The sequence below is a fragment of the Myotis brandtii genome, unplaced genomic scaffold, assembly GCF_000412655.1.
Source record: "Myotis brandtii unplaced genomic scaffold, ASM41265v1 scaffold384, whole genome shotgun sequence".
Classification (NCBI taxonomy): domain Eukaryota; kingdom Metazoa; phylum Chordata; class Mammalia; order Chiroptera; family Vespertilionidae; genus Myotis; species Myotis brandtii.
In genome coordinates, this window is record NW_005364745.1 from 745,821 (window position 1) to 765,089 (window position 19,269).

The 19,269-nt window shown below is 48.2% G+C and overlaps 1 protein-coding gene and 1 long non-coding RNA gene across 9 annotated transcripts in view; both read right to left on the bottom strand.

Moving 5' to 3' along the window:
* OSMR (oncostatin M receptor) overlaps positions 1–14,228 on the bottom strand; it is a 41,743-nt gene extending 27,515 nt beyond the window's left edge. For 4 of the 8 annotated variants that reach the window (XM_014544862.1, XM_014544864.1, XM_014544863.1 and 1 more), the window contains exons 1-3: positions 14,170–14,228; positions 7,777–7,862; positions 2,071–2,225 (exon numbers count right to left, since the gene is read on the bottom strand). In XM_014544862.1, the coding sequence (XP_014400348.1) occupies positions 2,071–2,225; positions 7,777–7,862; positions 14,170–14,213 (285 nt within the window). In that variant the 5' untranslated portion in view covers positions 14,214–14,228. Of the gene's footprint in view, positions 1–2,070; positions 2,226–3,591; positions 3,698–6,524; positions 6,630–7,776; positions 7,863–14,169 lie in introns of those variants that run through there. The other 4 variants (XM_005872574.2, XM_014544867.1, XM_014544865.1 and 1 more) reach the window with 3 other exon arrangements.
* On the bottom strand, positions 2,436–3,189 carry LOC106727189. Its single transcript, XR_001363361.1, has 2 exons — positions 3,133–3,189; positions 2,436–2,836 (listed from the first exon to the last, which is right to left on the bottom strand). It is a non-coding gene; the product is annotated as an uncharacterized LOC106727189 (long non-coding RNA).
* Positions 14,229–19,269: the final 5,041 nt, after the last annotated feature.

The following is a 19,269-nucleotide window of genomic DNA, read 5'->3' on the forward strand; positions in this document are numbered from 1 at the left end:
ATATGCAGGATGGTCTTAGGCAACCCCTGTGAAAGGGTCGTTCGACCGCCGAAGGGGTTGAGACCCACAGGTTGAGAACCGCTGGTTTAAGGCCACGTGCTGAGTGCCTCCCCGCCCTGCTCATCAGCAGGCAGCGGCTCTGCTTCTCCCCGACACCACGCGTGGGCTCCGTCTAACCCAGCCGTGGGCAAACTACGGCCCGCAGGCCGGATCCGGCCCGTTTGAAATGAAAAAAACTAAAAAAAAAAAAGACCGTACCCTTTTATGTAATGATGTTTACTTTGAATTTATATTAGTTCACACAAACACTCCATCCATGCTTTTGTTCCGGCCCTCCGGTCCAGTTTAAGAACCCATTGTGGCCGTCGAGTCAAAAAGTTTGCCCACCCCTGGTCTAACCACACTGTGCTTTGTGGTGTTTACAGCCTTGGAAAGAGGAGAGAAAACTTTCCTTGAATGCATCAATCCTGTGATTTTTTTTTTTAACGTGGTGAATTGTGTTTGGGCTGTTTCCATGAACTGGTTAGTATGAGGTGGGAGGGTGGGAAGATGTGCTGATGTTGGGAGGTGAACAGCTCTCCGGAGACATGGCTAGTGTTATAATCAGAACACTAAACAGCTCTCATTGGGGGTAGAGTTATACACCTGCTGTCCATCCTACGTCGACAGAGTCAGAACTATATTTCACTCAGACCTCAGATGCAAGAGTGAATGAGGAAAGTCACTGGAGGCTTTAAAATGAGTGGCCTTCCTGCTTTCCTGAAGGAGCAAACCATCGGGCCCCCTGGACCCCGGCCTCCACGGCCCGAGAGGAGTGGCCCGGCACTGAGTAAAGGGAGGTCCCAGCAACGACACGACCCGTGTCTGCCGTCTCTCCAGGCAGCTCCTCCACGCCCCTCCAACGAGAAAACATGCCGCCGTCCTCCACCATCCCAGGACAATGAGTGAACGGATGCACCGGCAGAGTATTAAGGTGCCCCAGACCATCCATGATCATTGAAAGAAACCACCCAAGTGCCCGCTGCACTAGACGAGGAAGCATCAGGCAAAACAGACACAGCCATGATAGGAATCAAGACGAGTGAAAAATCCAACCAAGTAATTCAAAAGCAAAAGTGTGGCATCAGGATTTTCCTCACTTAATTTGTTACAGGAAAAGCCACCTGTGATGTGACCAAGGCCACCATGAAGAAGTGCTTTCCTGCCAGAACAAGAAGGTGCCAGACTCATTCTTCCTTGCTGTCAGCACAGTGCAAGCAAAGACTGACTGGAAGCCACACTGGCAAGAAAATGTTGCCAAAATTACATCTTGTTTACAGAGTCTCTGGTGGAACGGGAAGAAAGAAGGAAGAGGACTAAGCTGGTTGATCTTCATAGACAGGGAGTCAGTACTCACTGGGACCGACCCAACAGCCTTCTGAGGGGCCCAGCGGGACCGAAGAAATGAGCTGTTCATGCGTCCCATCCAACCTGCCCAACCAAATTGTCACATTACTTTGTCCCCAATCCTCTTCACTAAAAACACAGAAATGTGACTGTTTAGGAACACTGTTTTGCATTGCTAACGTGTTTCGGGGAGTCAGTACTCACTGAGACCGACCCAACAGCCTTCTGAGGGGCCCAGCGAGACCGAAGAAATGAGCTGTTCATGTGTCCCATCCAACCTGCCCAACCAAATTGTCACACTACTTCAGGGGTCCTCAAACTACGGCCCACAGGCCACATGCAAATACAAATACTGTATTTGTTCCCGTTTTGTTTTTTTACTTCAAGATAAGATATGTGCAGTGTGCATAGGAATTTGTTCATAGTCTTTTTTTAAACTATAGTCCGGCCCTCCAACGGTCTGAGGGACAGTGAACTGGCCCCCTGTTTAAAAAGTTTGAGGACTCCTGCATTACTTTGTCCCCAATCCTCTTCACTAAAAACACAGAAATGTGACTGTTTAGGAACACTGTTTTGCATTGCTAACGTGTTTCCATACTGGGATTTTCTGTATGTTATAAAAGAAAATCGGTGACACCAGAAAAGGATTTTTAAAATATAGAGTCAAAACAAAACAAAACTTACCACCCAGATGACATTGGATTTGTTAATTCTACTGATCTCGATCTGAAAAGCCATTTTTAATTCCGGATGAGTCAGGTTGTGGACACTCCATTTTAGATGCAAACACTGCTGTGTGGAACTGATGGACACATTCAGCGATAAAGGTTCGGACAAGACTGAAAGACCAAAGCGAAACATGAAATGACAATGGGAGTAGGATTGGATAGCCACAGGTCGGTATTGTCCAATCTCATCAGTGTTTAGCTTTGAAAGGTACAGTTCACGTGAGCATCCTAAAGTCAGACACCTTGAAAAGCTGGGAGTTTAGAAATCACTTGGAGATGAAGCAATTAAGACTTAGATGAATGAAACGATTTGCTCAACGATACACAGCAAGTTAATATATTGATTAACAGTGAAACAAATAATACAAACAATAAATAATTAAACGAATTGCACAGATTTATCTAACAATGAAACAATAAAGGACACTTCTTTGGACACTATAACTGGCTTGGAAATTTACAGCAGGGCTGAACAACAGGACTTGTTGCTATCAGTTTCATATTTCTGGAAGTCAAAAATGAAAGCTTGTTTTGAAAGTCAGTATTTTGTTGTTCATTATATAGCTACAAAGTGGGAAACAGCCCATCTCAATGCACAGAACTTAAAACACCTCTGGCAAGAATTCACTGAACTTTCTGGATGAGAGCAGCACCAGCAACATATGAGGCATTTGGTGTGAAATAAAACAATCGTGACAAGGTTCCTTGCTCGAGGAACGAACCTATTGGAGAGAGACTGCAAGTGTAGGGGGTTAGTGGTGTAGCAGAGTCTGTGAAAGAAGAGAGATTCAAACACGAATCATACCTGCCGAGGTCAGTGGGCTCAGGGAGCAGCCCAGTTCAGGATAGGCCCTGAGGGAGGGAGTTACATCATCTTCTACGCATTCATTCTTCCAACTAAAAGGAGACTCGGCAAGATGAAAGAGCTGGTCCCTTATGGAACTGGGGGGGCATGTTTTTAATCCTTGTGGAGCCAATGGCACTAATCGTGACAAGGTTCCTAGCTCGAGGAACGAACCTGTTGGAGAGACACAACTGACTCTTGAAATAATGAGAGATTGCAAGTGTAGGGGGTTAGTGGTGTAACAGAGTCTGTGACAGAAGAGAGATTCAAACACGAATCATACCTGCAGACGCCAGTGGGCTCAGGAAGCAGCCCAGTTCAGGATAGGCCCTGAGGGAGGGAGTTACATCATCTTCTACGCATTCATTCTTCCAACTAAAAGGAGACTCGGCGAGATGAAAGAGCTGGTCCCTTATGGAACTGGGGGGGCATGTTTTTAATCCTTGTGGAGCCAATGGCACCAGAGAAAGCGGGGTGCATGCAAAATCCCCCCATTTTTCTGAGCCCTTATTTCATTTTGCCTGTTTGTTGTTGTTGGTCTCACTCTAGATTCAAATTCCCTGAAGGACAGAGGTTGATGCTTATGCGTCTTTGGATGGACTCTTGTCCCCAGCACTTGGCACAGTGTCTTACCCATAGTGCACGTTGATCTCAAATGACAGAGATCCAGGATCTCCGTGAGGTCTCGAGTACCTGACAAGCCATTCCTCACTAGCACCTCCATGTGTCCTGCCTGGCATTCTCTGCTCCCCGTGGCTGCTTCGCGAGGCCCTTGTTTGAGCACTGATCACAGAGCGCTGTACACGTCTGTTGTGTGTTTGTCTCCCCATAGACTGCGAGCTAAACAGGGGTGAGACCAAGGCTTACTCAGCTCAGTGAAACCAAGACCAATACCACACCTGTCCCAGCACAGGCACTCAGTGACTGGCTGCTGAATGAGCCAGTTAACTACTGGTATCAGCTTTATTTCTGGAGACTCTAGCAAGTTACTGGATGCTGTGTAAGATGGAAGGGGAAGTCCTAGACTGGCATATGCATCAGCAAGTGTTGAGTGACTCAAATACTGGAGAGACATCAGTCAGTCAAAATAATTTGGTCAAAAGCCATCTAGGACTTCCTTGGGAAATAGTGGGGAAGGCCAAGGTCAAGTCGGAGAGCTAAAGGGATTTAGAGATTAAGTCCAATCCCATTGTTTTTCAGATGAGGAAATTGAGGTTAAAACAAAAAAGGAAGTGACTTTCCCAAAACCGCACAACTTGACCAGAACCCAAGGCCGTTGGCCCTTGGCCCAGCGCTCTTTCCCTAACGCTGCCCTGGAGTATTGCCAGAAAGGCAGGCTGGGGAATCAGACTGACCTGGTTCAGTCACAGCCCCTCCTCCCACCTTCCCATCCAGTTTCTCTGTCTGGCCCCGACACCACTTAAGGAAATAAACCATGGTCCATTCACAAGATGGGACTCGATGCAGCCATTTAATATAATGTTATTTCTAGAAGAACATTTAACCTCAAAGGTAACAACTCTCATTGTATGTTGTATTAATCATCTTATTAAGGGTATACTATATTAAAGTACATATACTCGTAAGTATACAGGGGTGGGCAAAAGTAGCCTACATCTATGGGTACATAAAACAGAATTTATTTTTCTATTATTTATTCTTGTATTATATACTTTTCCATACAAAGAACTGTAAGCCTACTTTTGCCCACTGCTGTATAGAGTATATTTCCCCAGTATACATACTTATGCTATATACAATATATACTCTATACTCTATGTACTTTAATAAGTATATATTTAACATAAGTATATGTACTCTAATATATACATATATATACACACACACTCAAATACATACATATATATGTATGTGCATATATACACACATACCCACACTTAAGTATAAATATCCCCAGTATAGACAGCATAATTTCACTTCTATAAAGAAGTCTGCACATTTACATCTTTATCTCTGTGTGTGCGTACATACACACAAGAGACTGGAAGAAAAGCCAGCCAGAGGCTACGATCCTGGTCTCTGGTGATGCAGACGCGAGCCCGGGGCTAACACAGGGAGCCCTGGCCCTGCTCCCTGGCCGGGAGAAGCTTCTTCATCTGAAATGGAGGCTCACACCTGAGCTGGTGGGTGATCCCGTGGGAGGACACTAGCGTGAGTGGGGAGCCTTAGTAGGTACTTGGTTGGATGCAGCAGAAATGAAGGAAGAAATCCAAGTAGTGTAGGCGAGGATGAACACAGGATTACTTAGCAATGCAGGCGTGCCCAGCTGAGAAAGCTGGAGGCAGAAACAAGGCTGGTGGGAGAGGAACAGGCAGGCACATGTCTGGTCTAAACAACAGGAGCTGAGGGGGACAGAGAGCAGAGGTCTTGTGAGGAGAAGGCACACAGCAAATAGCCCTCGGGCAGATAATGAGAATTCCCCGGGGAAGTGTGGTGCCGAAGGCTTGGCTACGCGCCTGGGGTTCTCTGAGGTGGGACCCTGCGGCCAGCTGGGTCACCCTGAGATATTCGTGAGGTGGGGGACGAGTAGACGTACTACAGATAAGAAATCCTAGTTCCTACCGTTCAGCTGCAGAGAAGGGAAGACACCAACAGTCAAACTATGATTTTTAACAAGCCATGAAAGTGGCATTTTCCCATGTGCCCTGAAGCCGAAAGAACTCAAGCCAGACCTAAAGAATCTCAGAGAGAAAACAGAGCTCTTATCAGAACAAAATCTCCTTTTCTAAAAATTTCCAAATATCTTTTCATGGAGTTTGAAGGGAAAATTGCAAAATTCTATGGATGTTTCTCGCAAATGTCTTCTTCATGAATCCATGGACAGGAGCTGTCTGGGTAGTTACAGAGAGCATGTGCCTTCCTCTGTCTTAGGAGGGAGTGCAGAGAAAAGTAAACACACAAACAGAACAGTTAGAGCTTTGTAAAATACAGGAGAAAGCAACACACACTTATAAGCAAATGGAAACGCTCTCAGCTTTAAGAATCCACCTTCAAACTGCTTCAAAAAGGACCCATAAACATTTTAGAAGAATTGAATTCTTACTGACTTGGTTTATAAAAGTTAATGTATTTCAAAATACCCTCCCTGGGGAAGCAGCTAAGTGATAAATGCTTTTCTTAAATCCACACAGAGCATTTCAGCACGAGCAGGGCTGTCTTGCAGCTCACAGCTTCTCAGTGAACGTGGCTGAGGGACACACAGCGTGTTCCGACTTAGTGGCCAGCCCCGGGGCAGTTCCCCCGCCTCTCCGCAGCGAGGTGCAGAAAGAGCTCCCTGGTGATGGCCATTTTCAACGCATCAGGCATGAAGTTCTGCAGGGTTAGGTCTACTCGCAGACACCCCCATGGCCAGGAGGTCAGGGTCAAAGGTGACTTATTAAGATGAGTCATCAAGATCAGGAAGCCCGTGACTAAGGTACCTGTTGTTACTCACCAATTCCATGTAATTTCCAAAGAAAAAAGAATTGTGCAACTTTTCTCCAAGGCAACCAATTACCTCCTTTTTTCTCTATGTGATTGTTCTCTCGACTGTGTTTTCCACTTACCTTCGCTCTGGTAAGTACTCAAAGGCAGCAATGCCAAGAGGAATGTTGCCTGAAAGACTGCCACGGGCGCCATAGGTTCTCGTTTCCTGAAAAAAATAAACCACAAGGAAAGGAAAGTTTATGTAATTTTGGCTCAGGCGAGTTTCTGTGAGCCAACTGTGGTAGAGGATGGCATTAAAGTTGCCATTCTTCTTCCCTCCCTGTATCCACTCCCATTGTCACATGACTCTGGATTCCCACTCAATAAGAAGGGCACATGTCCCCACTCATGTGACTTGCTTTGGCCAGAATGAGGCCGGAGAGATGGTGTGCTTTTGGAGCCTAGGCCTAAAGAGACCTATGTATTTCTGCTTGCTCTTTTCCGTTTCCACCTTTGGCATGAAAAGAACATTTCGGGGCTACCCCACTGGAGCCACGAGGAGAGTGAGCAACCAGGAAGGAGAGCTGAGTCATCCCAGCTGGGCCAGTCCAGCCCAGCTCAGCCAGAGGCCCGCCACACCCAGCCACCACCAGCTGATCCCAGACGTGAGAGCAACGCTGTCTGTCACTCAGGCTCCGTGGCAGGAGCTAACTTATCCGCCAATTTCTTCAAAGCAAGCCAAGGGTTGGTAAAGAAGGGCAAAGAAGCCCTAGCCAGTTTGGCTCAGTGGGTAGAGTGTTGGCCTGTGGACTGCAGGGTCCCGGGTTCAATTCCAGTCAAGGGCGCATGCCTGGGTTGTGGGCTCGATCCCCAGTTGGGGGCGTGCAGGAGGCAGCCGATCAATGATTCTCTCTCATCATTGATGTTTCTAACTCTCTCTCCCTCTCCCTTCCTCTCTGAAATCAATAAAAATATATTTTTTTTTCAGCACAAGCAGGGCTGTCTTGCAGCTCACAGCTTCTCAGTGAACGTGGCTGAGGGACACACAGCGTGTTCCGACTTAGTGGCCAGCCCCGGGGCAGTTCCCCCGCCTCTCCGCAGCGAGGTGCAGAAAGAGCTCCCTGGTGATGGCCATTTTCAACGCATCAGGCATGAAGTTCTGCAGGGTTAGGTCTACTCGCAGACACCCCCATGGCCAGGAGGTCAGGGTCAAAGGTGACTTATTAAGATGAGTCATCAAGATCAGGAAGCCCGTGACTAAGGTACCTGTTGTTACTCACCAATTCCATGTAATTTCCAAAGAAAAAAGAATTGTGCAACTTTTCTCCAAGGCAACCAATTACCTCCTTTTTTCTCTATGTGATTGTTCTCTCGACTGTGTTTTCCACTTACCTTCGCTCTGGTAAGTACTCAAAGGCAGCAATGCCAAGAGGAATGTTGCCTGAAAGACTGCCACGGGCGCCATAGGTTCTCGTTTCCTGAAAAAAATAAACCACAAGGAAAGGAAAGTTTATGTAATTTTGGCTCAGGCGAGTTTCTGTGAGCCAACTGTGGTAGAGGATGGCATTAAAGTTGCCATTCTTCTTCCCTCCCTGTATCCACTCCCATTGTCACATGACTCTGGATTCCCACTCAATAAGAAGGGCACATGTCCCCACTCATGTGACTTGCTTTGGCCAGAATGAGGCCGGAGTGATGGTGTGCTTTTGGAGCCTAGGCCTAAAGAGACCTATGTATTTCTGCTTGCTCTTTTCCGTTTCCACCTTTGGCATGAAAAGAACATTTCGGGGCTACCCCACTGGAACCACGAGGAGAGTGAGCAACCAGGAAGCAGAGCTGAGTCACCCCAGCTGGGCCAGTCCAGCCCAGCTCAGCCAGAGGCCCGCCACACCCAGCCACCACCAGCTGATCCCAGACGTGAGAGCAACGCTGTCTGTCACTCAGGCTCCGTGGCAGGAGCTAACTTATCCGCCAATTTCTTCAAAGCAAGCCAAGGGTTGGTAAAGAAGGGCAAAGAAGCCCTAGCCAGTTTGGCTCAGTGGGTAGAGTGTTGGCCTGTGGACTGCAGGGTCCCGGGTTCAATTCCAGTCAAGGGCGCATGCCTGGGTTGTGGGCTCGATCCCCAGTTGGGGGCGTGCAGGAGGAGGCAGCCAAATGATTCTCTCTCATCATTGATGTTTCTAACTCTCTCTCCCTCTCCCTTCCTCTCTGAAATCAATAAAAATATATTTTTTTTAAAAAAGAAGGGCAAAGCAAGGAAACAGAAGTTAAATATAAAAGACTGATTAGAAAGAGAACAAAGTCCAGTTTCAACAGGGCTGAATGTGAATTACTCGTCAGGAACTCATTGTCCCTCCTCCCCGTCTCCCTCAGTAAAGTCACACCTGGGAAGAGTGAACACATTCCACCTACGGAGACTGCGCTTCACTGTTCAAAACGAGTTCCCGTTCTCCTTGCCTTCGGAGAGGGTTTCAACCACTGGCCACAGAGTGTCCTGATTCACCAGGGCCTCTGACCACGGGACAGTCGGGGGCACGAGAACGGGCCTGGATGACCCCGAGGGGCCAAAGAGCTCTTAATTCAATCAGCAGTGTGTTAGGGGAAGCACCGGCTTTCGCTTTTCTACTTCAAATCTGACTCATCACAGAGAGAAGCACTGGAACAGTGCAAGGTCAAAATTTGCCTCTGTCTGGCCACCTGGCTTTCGGCAAACTCTGGAGAATCAATGAACCAGACCATCAATTCTCATTCCCCACACTTTAGTTATTTTTTTAAATATATTTTTATTGATTCAGAGAGGTAGGGAGAGGGAGATAGAAACATTAATGATGAGAGAGAATCATTGGTCAACTGCCTCCTGCATGCCCCCTACTGGGGATGGAACCCACAACTCAGACATGTGCCCTGACCAGGAATCGAACCATGACCCCCAGGTTCATAGGTTGACGACGCTCAACCACTGAGCGACACCGGCCAGGCTCAAGTTAATTTTTAATAGTATTTACAGGTAAATGGGATCGACAGTGGAGACAGGAAGAGGGTAAACCCAACATTAAATGACTCTACTGCAGTCAAACCTGCCTACAGGTGAGCTGAGCCCAATTGCAACGGGAGCGGAAGTCTGCAGTGCAGACGACAACCTTTGTTCACATTCTTTGATGCATGGCTCTCTGCTACTTGCACTTGGCCAACAGGTCATCCACACCTCTCTAAAGTCTGCACTTTCAACTTCAAATAGGTTCCTATTGCAACTGGATAGAAGGTCAGGGAGGCGAGGACTCATGTCAGAGAAACAGTTTCTGCTGAGAACCAAAGGGAAGCCCAGGAAAATGCCAAGGAGAAGTGTGTGACGTCACCCAGGGCGCAGGCGCCCCCACACCACCGCAAGGAAGTCTCATCCGTGAATTTCCAGGCGGAGAATTCAGGTGACAGGCACACAGCCCCATGTCCTCCGCATGAAAGGCCTGTTTAACGTGTTCACAAAAAGGTGGGGTTCTAGCAGAGCCAATACTTTACATGTTGCAAAATTAAGTCACAGGGGTAGAGAAATGTAAAACCCAAAGTTAGAAGCCGCCTCCTCATTAAGGGTAAGCAGAAATTAAAGAATAAAAGCTGTCATAAAGCACAAGTGAAGTAAGTAAGTACTGACGAAGGACGCATTTCCGTGGTCTGGGTGTGGCGGCAATGCCTGGGGAACCACCGGGACTGTGTTGCCTGAAGGCCTGCCCCTCCCGTCGGCTCACACGCAGCAGGTTGGGCCTGGGGGCAGCTCAGCACCGCTCAGCTTTGCTGTGTTTATTTCTATCCGTATGACGTGCACAGTTTTACACATGCTGGGCAGGTGGCAACCGTGACCTGCAGCCACTGCCTGCACACGAGCCACGTGGCTGTTCCTTCCCTGGTGTCACTGCACGGCCACCACCTCAGCATCTCTTACAGAAGGACCACGCACTCCGGCTTTTGTCAGAAAACCTCCTGGTAAAATCGACAAAGCTCACCGAAATGTGCAGAATGAGCCTCAGCAGGTGGAACACTCCAGTGATGCCCGTGGAACCCCCTTTGGGAAATGCCCTGTGAATGGTTTTCCCAGCATCACAGGGGCTCACACTGTGGGACAAACACAGCCCTCCCAGGCTCAGAGCTGGCTGCTTACAAGTCCCAGATGACTGACTGCACAACCCACGCGGCCCCCTCCACGCCTCGTGCATAAATCCTCCCGAGTTCTCAGTTCGGAGGGCCCAGCTGTTTGCTGATGGGCCCCTGACTAACAGGGAAAAGCCTAGAAGTGAGGGAGCAACCTATGCAAAGATCCTGGGGCAGGCGAGGGCTTGGCAGTGTGGAGGGTGGAGGGGCCAGGCCTGGGAGTGAGCAAGGAGGGGAGGGGAAGGGGGTGAAGGTGGGCCCGCAGAGAGGAGAGAAACCGGAGAAACATTTCTGACACTGAGGCTTCTACTCTGGGAAAGAGGGCACCATGCGGCACCTCATGCTCCACCTCACAGGGGCAGGGAAGCCCGAGTGAGAAGGGACTGCAGGCTGAGGGCAGAGGCAGGGAGGGCAGGGAGGAGGCGCAGCAGCAGTCCAGTCCGGGAAAACACGCTGGCTGAGACCAGGGTGATGGCAGCGGTGGGAATCCCCAAGGGATGGCAAGACAGAGCTGGCAGGGCGTGGTGGTGACAACGTGAGCCAGCATTCGCCGAGCCCCTGGGAGAATGGAATGACAGGAATGGAGAAGCAGAAGAAGAGATTCAGTGGGCTGTGTCAGGGGCTCCATTGCGACATGGAGATGGAGATAGACATCAAGGAGTGAGCTGTATACACGCTAGGAGTTCCTGGGAGGGGTCCTGGCCCGGGTATAAATGCAGGTGCCCTCAGGGCATACATAGAGCCAAGAGAGGGAGTGCAGACAGAAAAGAGAGGACCCAGCACGGAGCCCTGGGACATCCCACACCCTATTCTACACCCCCTCATGCAGATCAAAACCAAAATCCAGAATTAGGCCTGGCTTTCCTGCATCGCCTCAAAGGCACGGGCTATGTGTTAGGATGGGCTGGCCAGCTCCTTCAGCAGCAGGTACACCCTCCTGGGTCAGGTACACCCTCCTGGGTCAGGTACAGCTTCCTGTGTCAGGTACAGCCTCCTGGGTCAGGTACAGCCACCTGCGTCAGGTACAGCCTCCTGCGTCAGGTACACCCACCTGCGTCAGGTACAGCCTCCTGCGTCAGGTACAGCCTCCTGGGTCAGGTACAGCCTCCTGTGTCAGGTACACCCACCTGCGTCAGGTACACCCTCCTGCGTCAGGTACACCCTCCTGTGTCAGGTACACCCTCCTGCGTCAGGTACACCCACCTGCGTCAGGTACAGCCTCCTGTGTCAGGTACACCCAGTGGGGGCTGGTTTTCCCGCTGAAGCTCTGCCTTTGACATGGAAAAGGCCACCCAGGCTTTCTCTCCCCACAGCTCTCAGTGAGGAGTGTGCACTTCCGATTTCCAATAAGAAGTCGGGGAAGCATGAAGTAGCAGAATTCAGAAAGGAAAAATGCTTTCCTGCCTCACCCACACTCCTTGGTCCTTCCCCAAATCCATTCTTTGTTTCTCTCTATTTTTCAGATTGTCATTCCCAACTAGACTATGAGCAGCTGGAGTTTATTCCCCCGTGTCCGTCACAGTCCCACAACACATTTGCTGTCCAGAAATAGTTGATAAAAAAATAAAAACATGTACAATTGTCTCACATTCTCTCCTTACTTTCCGTTTTAATGAAAATAGATGATTTTTCAGGCCCTTCTACGTTTTCTGTGGCCAACTACTGTCTGCTTTATAGCCTCTCGCTGACATTCCTTCTCCGCAGGGAAACAGAGAGGAGAGAGAAGAAACGCTGCCCACTCGTTTTGTAGAGCTTCTCATTCAAACCTTGTCTCTCTGCACAGTGATGATGCCGTGGACTGTCCGTCAGTGTAAACACGACCTGAATAATACAGCCCGGCTTTGGAGAGGGCATGGCCTGCTCTTCTGCACCAGCACTTCTTGCTCTGTCCTTACAGAAACAGTTATTCCTGGGAAGCATCCCCAGTGCAGAAAATGCCCGTGAGAAGCATGACTGGTCGTTTGCTTCCCAAGCGCCCGGGTGTGTTGCTACACTCCACGCTGGCCGGGTGCCCGATGATGTCATGTGCCAAGACTGTGTGAAAGAAAGAGCTACGCTGTTCACCCAGCACAGGTGCGGGTGTGCACCTGGTGAAAGAACCATGGGAATGTCTATCCGACCACAGTATGAGACCCAGAGCGACACAAATAAAGATGGCCACACTGGTTACATACTTTAAAAATGCTAGTGCTCCAACTGGACCGACAACCAGCAGAACAAGAGTTTCAATATTTAGGGTGAAGGGTCTCCATCCCTACTATGTAAGGAGCTGTTAGAAATCAAAAGTAAAAAAACAAGCAACCCTGTAGAAAACCTGGCAAAGAGCATGCGTGTGTAATTCATAAAAAAGAAGGAAATATTAAGAACCAAAGGAGAAGAAAGAAAAACTGGACACTATCACTAATAATTAAATAAATTAAAATTAAAACAGCAATTGTGTATGTCTCTGTGTAGTGTTCTATTGGGAAGTTCAAAAAAGTTCTTGAAATCTAGCGTTGGTTAGCGTTTGAAGAAGTAGGCATTGTTACTAATAATCAAAAAGTACAAATTTATCACCGTCAATTTGGCACTATCTAATAAAATTTTAGTATGTATTACCTTTGATTCAGAAATATTATTTCTGAAATTGTGTCCTATAGTGTGTGTGTGTGTGCGTGTGTGTGTGGTGTTCATGTATCTATACAAAAATATATTTTTAAAATAAAGTTCATTGTAGCATTTATGTTGAGAAAAAGCAACATCTAAATATCTATCAAAAGAAACAAGGAAATATAGTATAATATAATCTATACTAATAAAAGAGTAATATGTTAATTAGACCGGGAGACCTTCTGGAGACCTTCCGGACATCCTTCCAGATAAAGCCGGGGGCTTGGCTGGCCTGCAAACCACCCCCAAACAACCCTCAGCTTCTCACCCAGGTCAACCATGCCTCCCAGTGGGGACCCCCACCCCAATGGGGCGTGGCCAGCCTGCAAATGGCCCTCAGCCCCTCACCCAGGCCGGCACCGTCCCAAGTGGGGACCCCCACCCCAATGGGGGCGTGGCCAGCCTGCAAACCACCCCAGGCCCTTTGCCCTGACCAGTCCCGCCCCCTGAGGGGACCTCCACCCTGATCCAGGATTCCCTTCAGGGCAGACTAGCTGGCCACCACCCGTGCACCAGGCCTCTATACTAATAAAAGTGTAATATGCTAATTAGACCAGACATCCTTCCAGACAAAACCATGGTGGCGGGGCCAAGGCAGAGGCAGTTAGGGGTGATCAGGCCAGCAGGGGAGAGCAGTTAGGGGGATCAGGCTGGCAGGGAAGGGCAGGTAGGGGGAATCAGGCTGGCGGGGGAGGGCAGTTAGGGGGATCAGGTCAGCAGGGGAGAGCAGTTAAGGGGATCAGGCCAGTAGGCAGGCGAGCGGTTAGGAGCCAGCTGTCCCGAATTGCGAGAGGGATTTCCCCTGAGGGGTCCTGGATTAGAGAGGGTGCAGTCTGGGCTGAGGGACACCCCCCTCCCATGCATGAATTTCGTGCACCGGGCCTCTAGTATAATATAATGTATAATTATTCATTTTTACAAAGGAATACTATGAAACTGTTACAAAGAATGAACTCATACATGAACTGACATGGAAGAATGTCTAAAGCATACCGAATGGAAAAGCAAGGTCCAGAAGGGTGTGCACAGGAAACCATCTCTGGAAGAGAAGCGTGGCGACTGCACAGCTGTGCCTGGGCGCACCTTCGGGAGAATCCACTGCAGGAGCCCTGCTCACTCGGCCTCGGGGCTGCACAGATGCACCATCTGCACACTCACACCAAGCCTTCGTCCCCCAGCTGCTTCCACTCAAGACAAGCCTTTTCGGCCCAACATAAGGGCTCCTCCAACCGCAACATTCAATCAAGAATTTCAGATCTAAGAGTAAAACTTGATGTTATATTTAGTGCTCTCACTAACCCTCTTTCCTTGGAGGATGGGGAGGAGGAGGAGGAGGAGAAAGGAAGGAAGAGAGGAAGAAAAGCAACAACTATAATGTAGTTCTGTAGTATATAACATTAAAAGAAAGCAATTTGCAATTCCTGTACATCACACTTATCCTCATAGGAAATACTATTGCTACCAGAATAATCTTAACTATCAGGGAAAGACTACATACTCTAAGGGTGGACAAAAGAACAGGAGCACTGACATCACCCACGAGCCTGTTAAAAATGCAAATATTAGGTCAGATCTTAGGCCTGCTGAACAAAAATCTGTACTTCAACCAGCTCCCCAAGCGATTTACTGAAGTTTGAGAGACATGATAGATTCAATATTTATGGCACACTTCTGTCTCCTGGGAGACTATCGATCTATAGTGAAAAATGTTTACTGTTTCCTGCTATGGTAACAATCCCAGCTAGCACCTGGGAAGCTAAGTCTCTGCCAGGCACTTTGCTGAGTGAGTTACATGCATTTGTTCTCACAACAGCCCTATGAAAGGGATTCCATCATTATCTCCACACACACGAGGAAATCGAGGCTAAGGAGGGTTAAAGTCACTCTGACACAGGTTGGCATAATAACACAAACTTGAAACCAGGAGAGTCACTCCCCAAAGGACAGCCCCTCCCACATCTCACCGCTTCCTCCCGGCTTAGAGCTCATTCCAGAATGTACATGAAGGCATATCAAAATGACTAGCAATTATAAATCCAAGAAAATACTAAGAAAAATTCCAACAGGATTTTATTAAACTTGACAAGCTATCTATAATGTTTAATAAAAGAGAAAATGTACAAGAATCATTTCTAAATTTTTAAAAATAGGTACAAATATAGGGTGTCCCCCCAAAAAATGTATACACACACTTTGAATAACTATAAAGGTAGTTTTATTAAAAATACATTTCATTTTCAAAATTGAGTTGTCAGCTGTTAAAGTGTATATACATTTTGGGGGGACACCTGTTAAAGCTATAGCATTTAACAGGGGGAAATACTGGCATAGAAAGAGGCAAAAAAAGATCAGTGAAATAGAATAAAGTTATGAAACAGACCCAGCACGGAATTTATGTCACTATAAAAACAGAATTTCAAGCGAGTGGGGAAAAAGATGGATGAATTAATAAATAGTATTAGGTTAACTGCCCAGAACTCTAGAAAAAATTATTAATCCTTATTTTTCACCTTCTACAAAAATATAATATTTTAAAGAGCTAAATGTAAAAACCCAAAATTCTGTATTAGAAGACAAGATAATTTTAAAAATAATTTTTAGGTGAAGACCTTCCTAAACTGGACAAAGCACAGAAATCATGAGACTGTAGAGTTGATTACACAGACATTTAAAACTTCTGTGCAGCAAAACATCCTATATAATAAAAGGCCAGCGAACATAACAGCATAATGACCAGAATGGCCGATCAACCAGTCGCTATGAGGTGCATTGACTACCCCTCGGTCCCCCCTCCCGCCCCTGCCCCGTAGGCTCCAATCACTGGATGGCCAACAGGGAACCATGGGGCACCGGGGTGGGTGTCAGCGATGGGGTGGGACTGGGGACTGGCAAGCAAGCGGGCGGAAGATGGCCCTGACCACAGGCTAGGCCAGGGGTGGGCAAACTTTTTGACTCCAGGGCCACAATGCGTTCTTAAACTGGACCGGAGGGCCGGAACAAAAGCATGGATGGAGTGTTTGTGTGAACTAATATAAATTCAAAGTAAACATCATTACATAAAAGGGTACGGTCTTTTTTTTTTTTTTTAGTTTTATTCATTTCAAACGGGCCGCATCCGGCCCGCGGGCCGTAGTTTGCCCACAGCTGGGCTAGGCCTAGGGACCCTACCCGCGCACGATTTCGTGCGCTGGGCTTCTAATAGTTAAAATAAAAGTATTCTGAATAGATAAGCAGAATGTGGCATAGATACACAATGGAATATTAATCAGTCTTAAAAGGAAGAAAGTGCTGATACTTGGATGACCCTTGATGACATTTTGCTAAGTGAAACAAGGCACAAAAAGACAATCGCTGTATGACTCCACTTAGAGGAGGTACCTAGAAGTAGTCAAATTGGAGACAGAATCGAGAATGGTGGTTGCTAGTGGGTGAGGAGGTGGGGGTGGATTGGGGAGTTACTGTTTAATGGGTACAGAGATTTCAGTTTTGCAAGATGAGAAGAATTCTGGAAAAGGATGGTGGGTGATGGCTGCACAACAAGATGGATGCCTTATTCCATTTCACTCATTCACCAGATTTGAAAATTTAAATTGAAAACAGTAACAGCTGATATTAGGAAGGATGAGGAAAGCAAATTATCATGCACTGAGTTTGAATTAGTACCCGCGTGGGGGGCAGTGGTGCAATTGAAGGATTGTAGCTATCAAGTGAAAAACGGAACAAACCCTTTGATGCAAGAATAGCTCCCTCAGGAATCTAGTTACAGAAATACTCAGGCTGAGCCCCAAGATGAAGGCAGTGTCCCCTGCAGCACCGTTGCTAATGCGGAAGGACTTTAAAGGACCATTAGTAAGGGGAAGGGCGGAGGAAGTGTACTTCTACTTATGAGTGCCATGTAGCCATCACCAACAGAGGTGCTCACAGCCATGGGAAGGTCTCTAAGACTTGAGAGTGAAAAGGTAAGTTGCACAATGTATAGTAAGATCTCATTTACACATATGAAAACACACACACACACACACACACACACAAACGGTGCAAATATATAGAGAAAATCTTGGAATGGCATTTTCCAAACTTAGCCTTCCCTCTTCTGTGTGAGAGTAGGAATGATGATGGTACTTGTACAATTCATTCCATTTACTTCTCTGTTGTTTGAGAATCTATTCAGTTATTTGTACTTTTTATTAAAAGATTTTTTTTTACAGAGAGAGAGAGAGAGATCTATGTGAGATTGAAACATCAGTCTGCTGCCTCCTGCATGCCCCCTTCCCTATCTGAGCCCACAACCCAGGCATGTGCCCTGAGTGAGGATCAAATTGGCAACCTTTCAGTGCATGGGATACCTAACCAACTGAGCCACACTGGCCAGGGCTGTATTATTTTAAAAACGTAAAAATACAAGAGCAGACAACCCGGAGTAAATAAATGCTGGAAACCAGTAGAACTGAAAGGAGAAAGGAGGGAACGCTGGGAGAAGAACACAGAACACAGCTGTGGGAGAAGATACTCTCGCTTTATGTAGCTACGAGGAAGCCTGCTTCAAGGGAGGGCTGTTGCTCACAAGATTCCTTCCCCATTTCATATATATTTTTCCAAACAGGAGGGCTTCCTCCCCCAGGGAAGGGAGGGCCAGGGCTCATCGTTCCTGACCGGGAGCCAGATGACACTAAGATTTCCTTCTACCTGAGCCAACGCTGCCCAGCCCAGTTCCCACAGGAGGGCACACTGCTTCCTCTAGTCAGACGCATTTCCATCCCGTCCTTTCTCAAAACCACAGTACATGGTTCTCCCGCTTCGGTTCCCTTTTCAAGACAAGAGGGTTGCCTCTGTGCGTCCCCGTGGCTGCTCCTGGTCGTCCAGCCTGAAGAAAGACTGGTGTGGAAGCGATGGTCTTAGACACATTTGCTGGGACAACAGGAGGCAGAACTGGGGCCGAGATGTAAGTCACAAGGAGGCGAGTGACAGCTGAGAATTAGCTCTGTCCAGCAATGTGAGGTGGTGAGCTCCCTGCCACGACAGGCACCCTAACAAGACTGGATGCTCCCCGGGAAGGCAGCGCACTGGGCATGCCCTGAGGACTCTGAGGTTGCATCCAGTGCTCTGACAGTCCCAGGGATGACTGAGGCACAGCTAAATTTGGGAACCTCTGGCTGCTATGACCATTTGAAGTCCTTCAGCCTCAAGGGTCTCTGGGCACATTTTAAAACTACCCGAGAGAGAGACAGAGCAGAAGAACAATGAAACACCAGGCCGGGGGACCCGTCCTAAAAGGGCCCCCAGTCTGAGGCACGGCATGGTTGTGATAAGCAAACTCCCAAGTCAAACTTGCCTCTGCCACCTGCCTGCTGTGTGGCCACAGGATGACAAAACTAGTCCCTACCTCAGTGGCGAAGGTTAAATGAGCGAGCATAGGTCAAATACTTACAATGGTACCTGGTCCCTAGGAAGCATGGACCATGGTTATGTTGCAGGCAAGGAAACTGAGGCTAAGGCGATGCATAACCTGACCCAAGTCCCAATGTCGGGTTTAGGCTTGGGAATAAGACCTAAAGCTCCTTTTCTTGAATCCCCAATGAACTGCACCTTATCCAACGCTTTCCCGCCTCTGTTTACACCCACCCCCTACCCCTATTCCTCTTGAGTGAAAGAAGAGCTTGTTCACTAAGCGTCTTCAAACTTGGCGGCTACCAAAGGGCATTTCTCCGCGGCACCTCGCCTCCCGCCACAGCGCAGGCGAGCGGGATGGACGGGCGGGTGGTGGGAGGGTGGACGAAGGACTCTCAGGAAATGAATCTCTGAGTCAGGAGCCGGTTCAGCGATTTCAGCGCCGCCACAGCCTGCTCCTATGGCCGGGACAAGTTTCCTAAGTCCTGCACCCCCAGGATTGCCTATTAAAGGGGGTGGGGGGCGCGTACACAGGCCGGGCTCCGGCTGCCCGTCCCGCCCAGAGGACCATCGCGACTCGGAGGGACCGACTGTCCCGGGAGTTGAGGGCGGGTGGGCGTCCGGGGAGCACAAGGACGCCCCGGGCGGTGTCTGGGGAGAGAGGCGGGGTGGGTGGAGGGGAGTGTAACGCCACCAGCGTCCCGA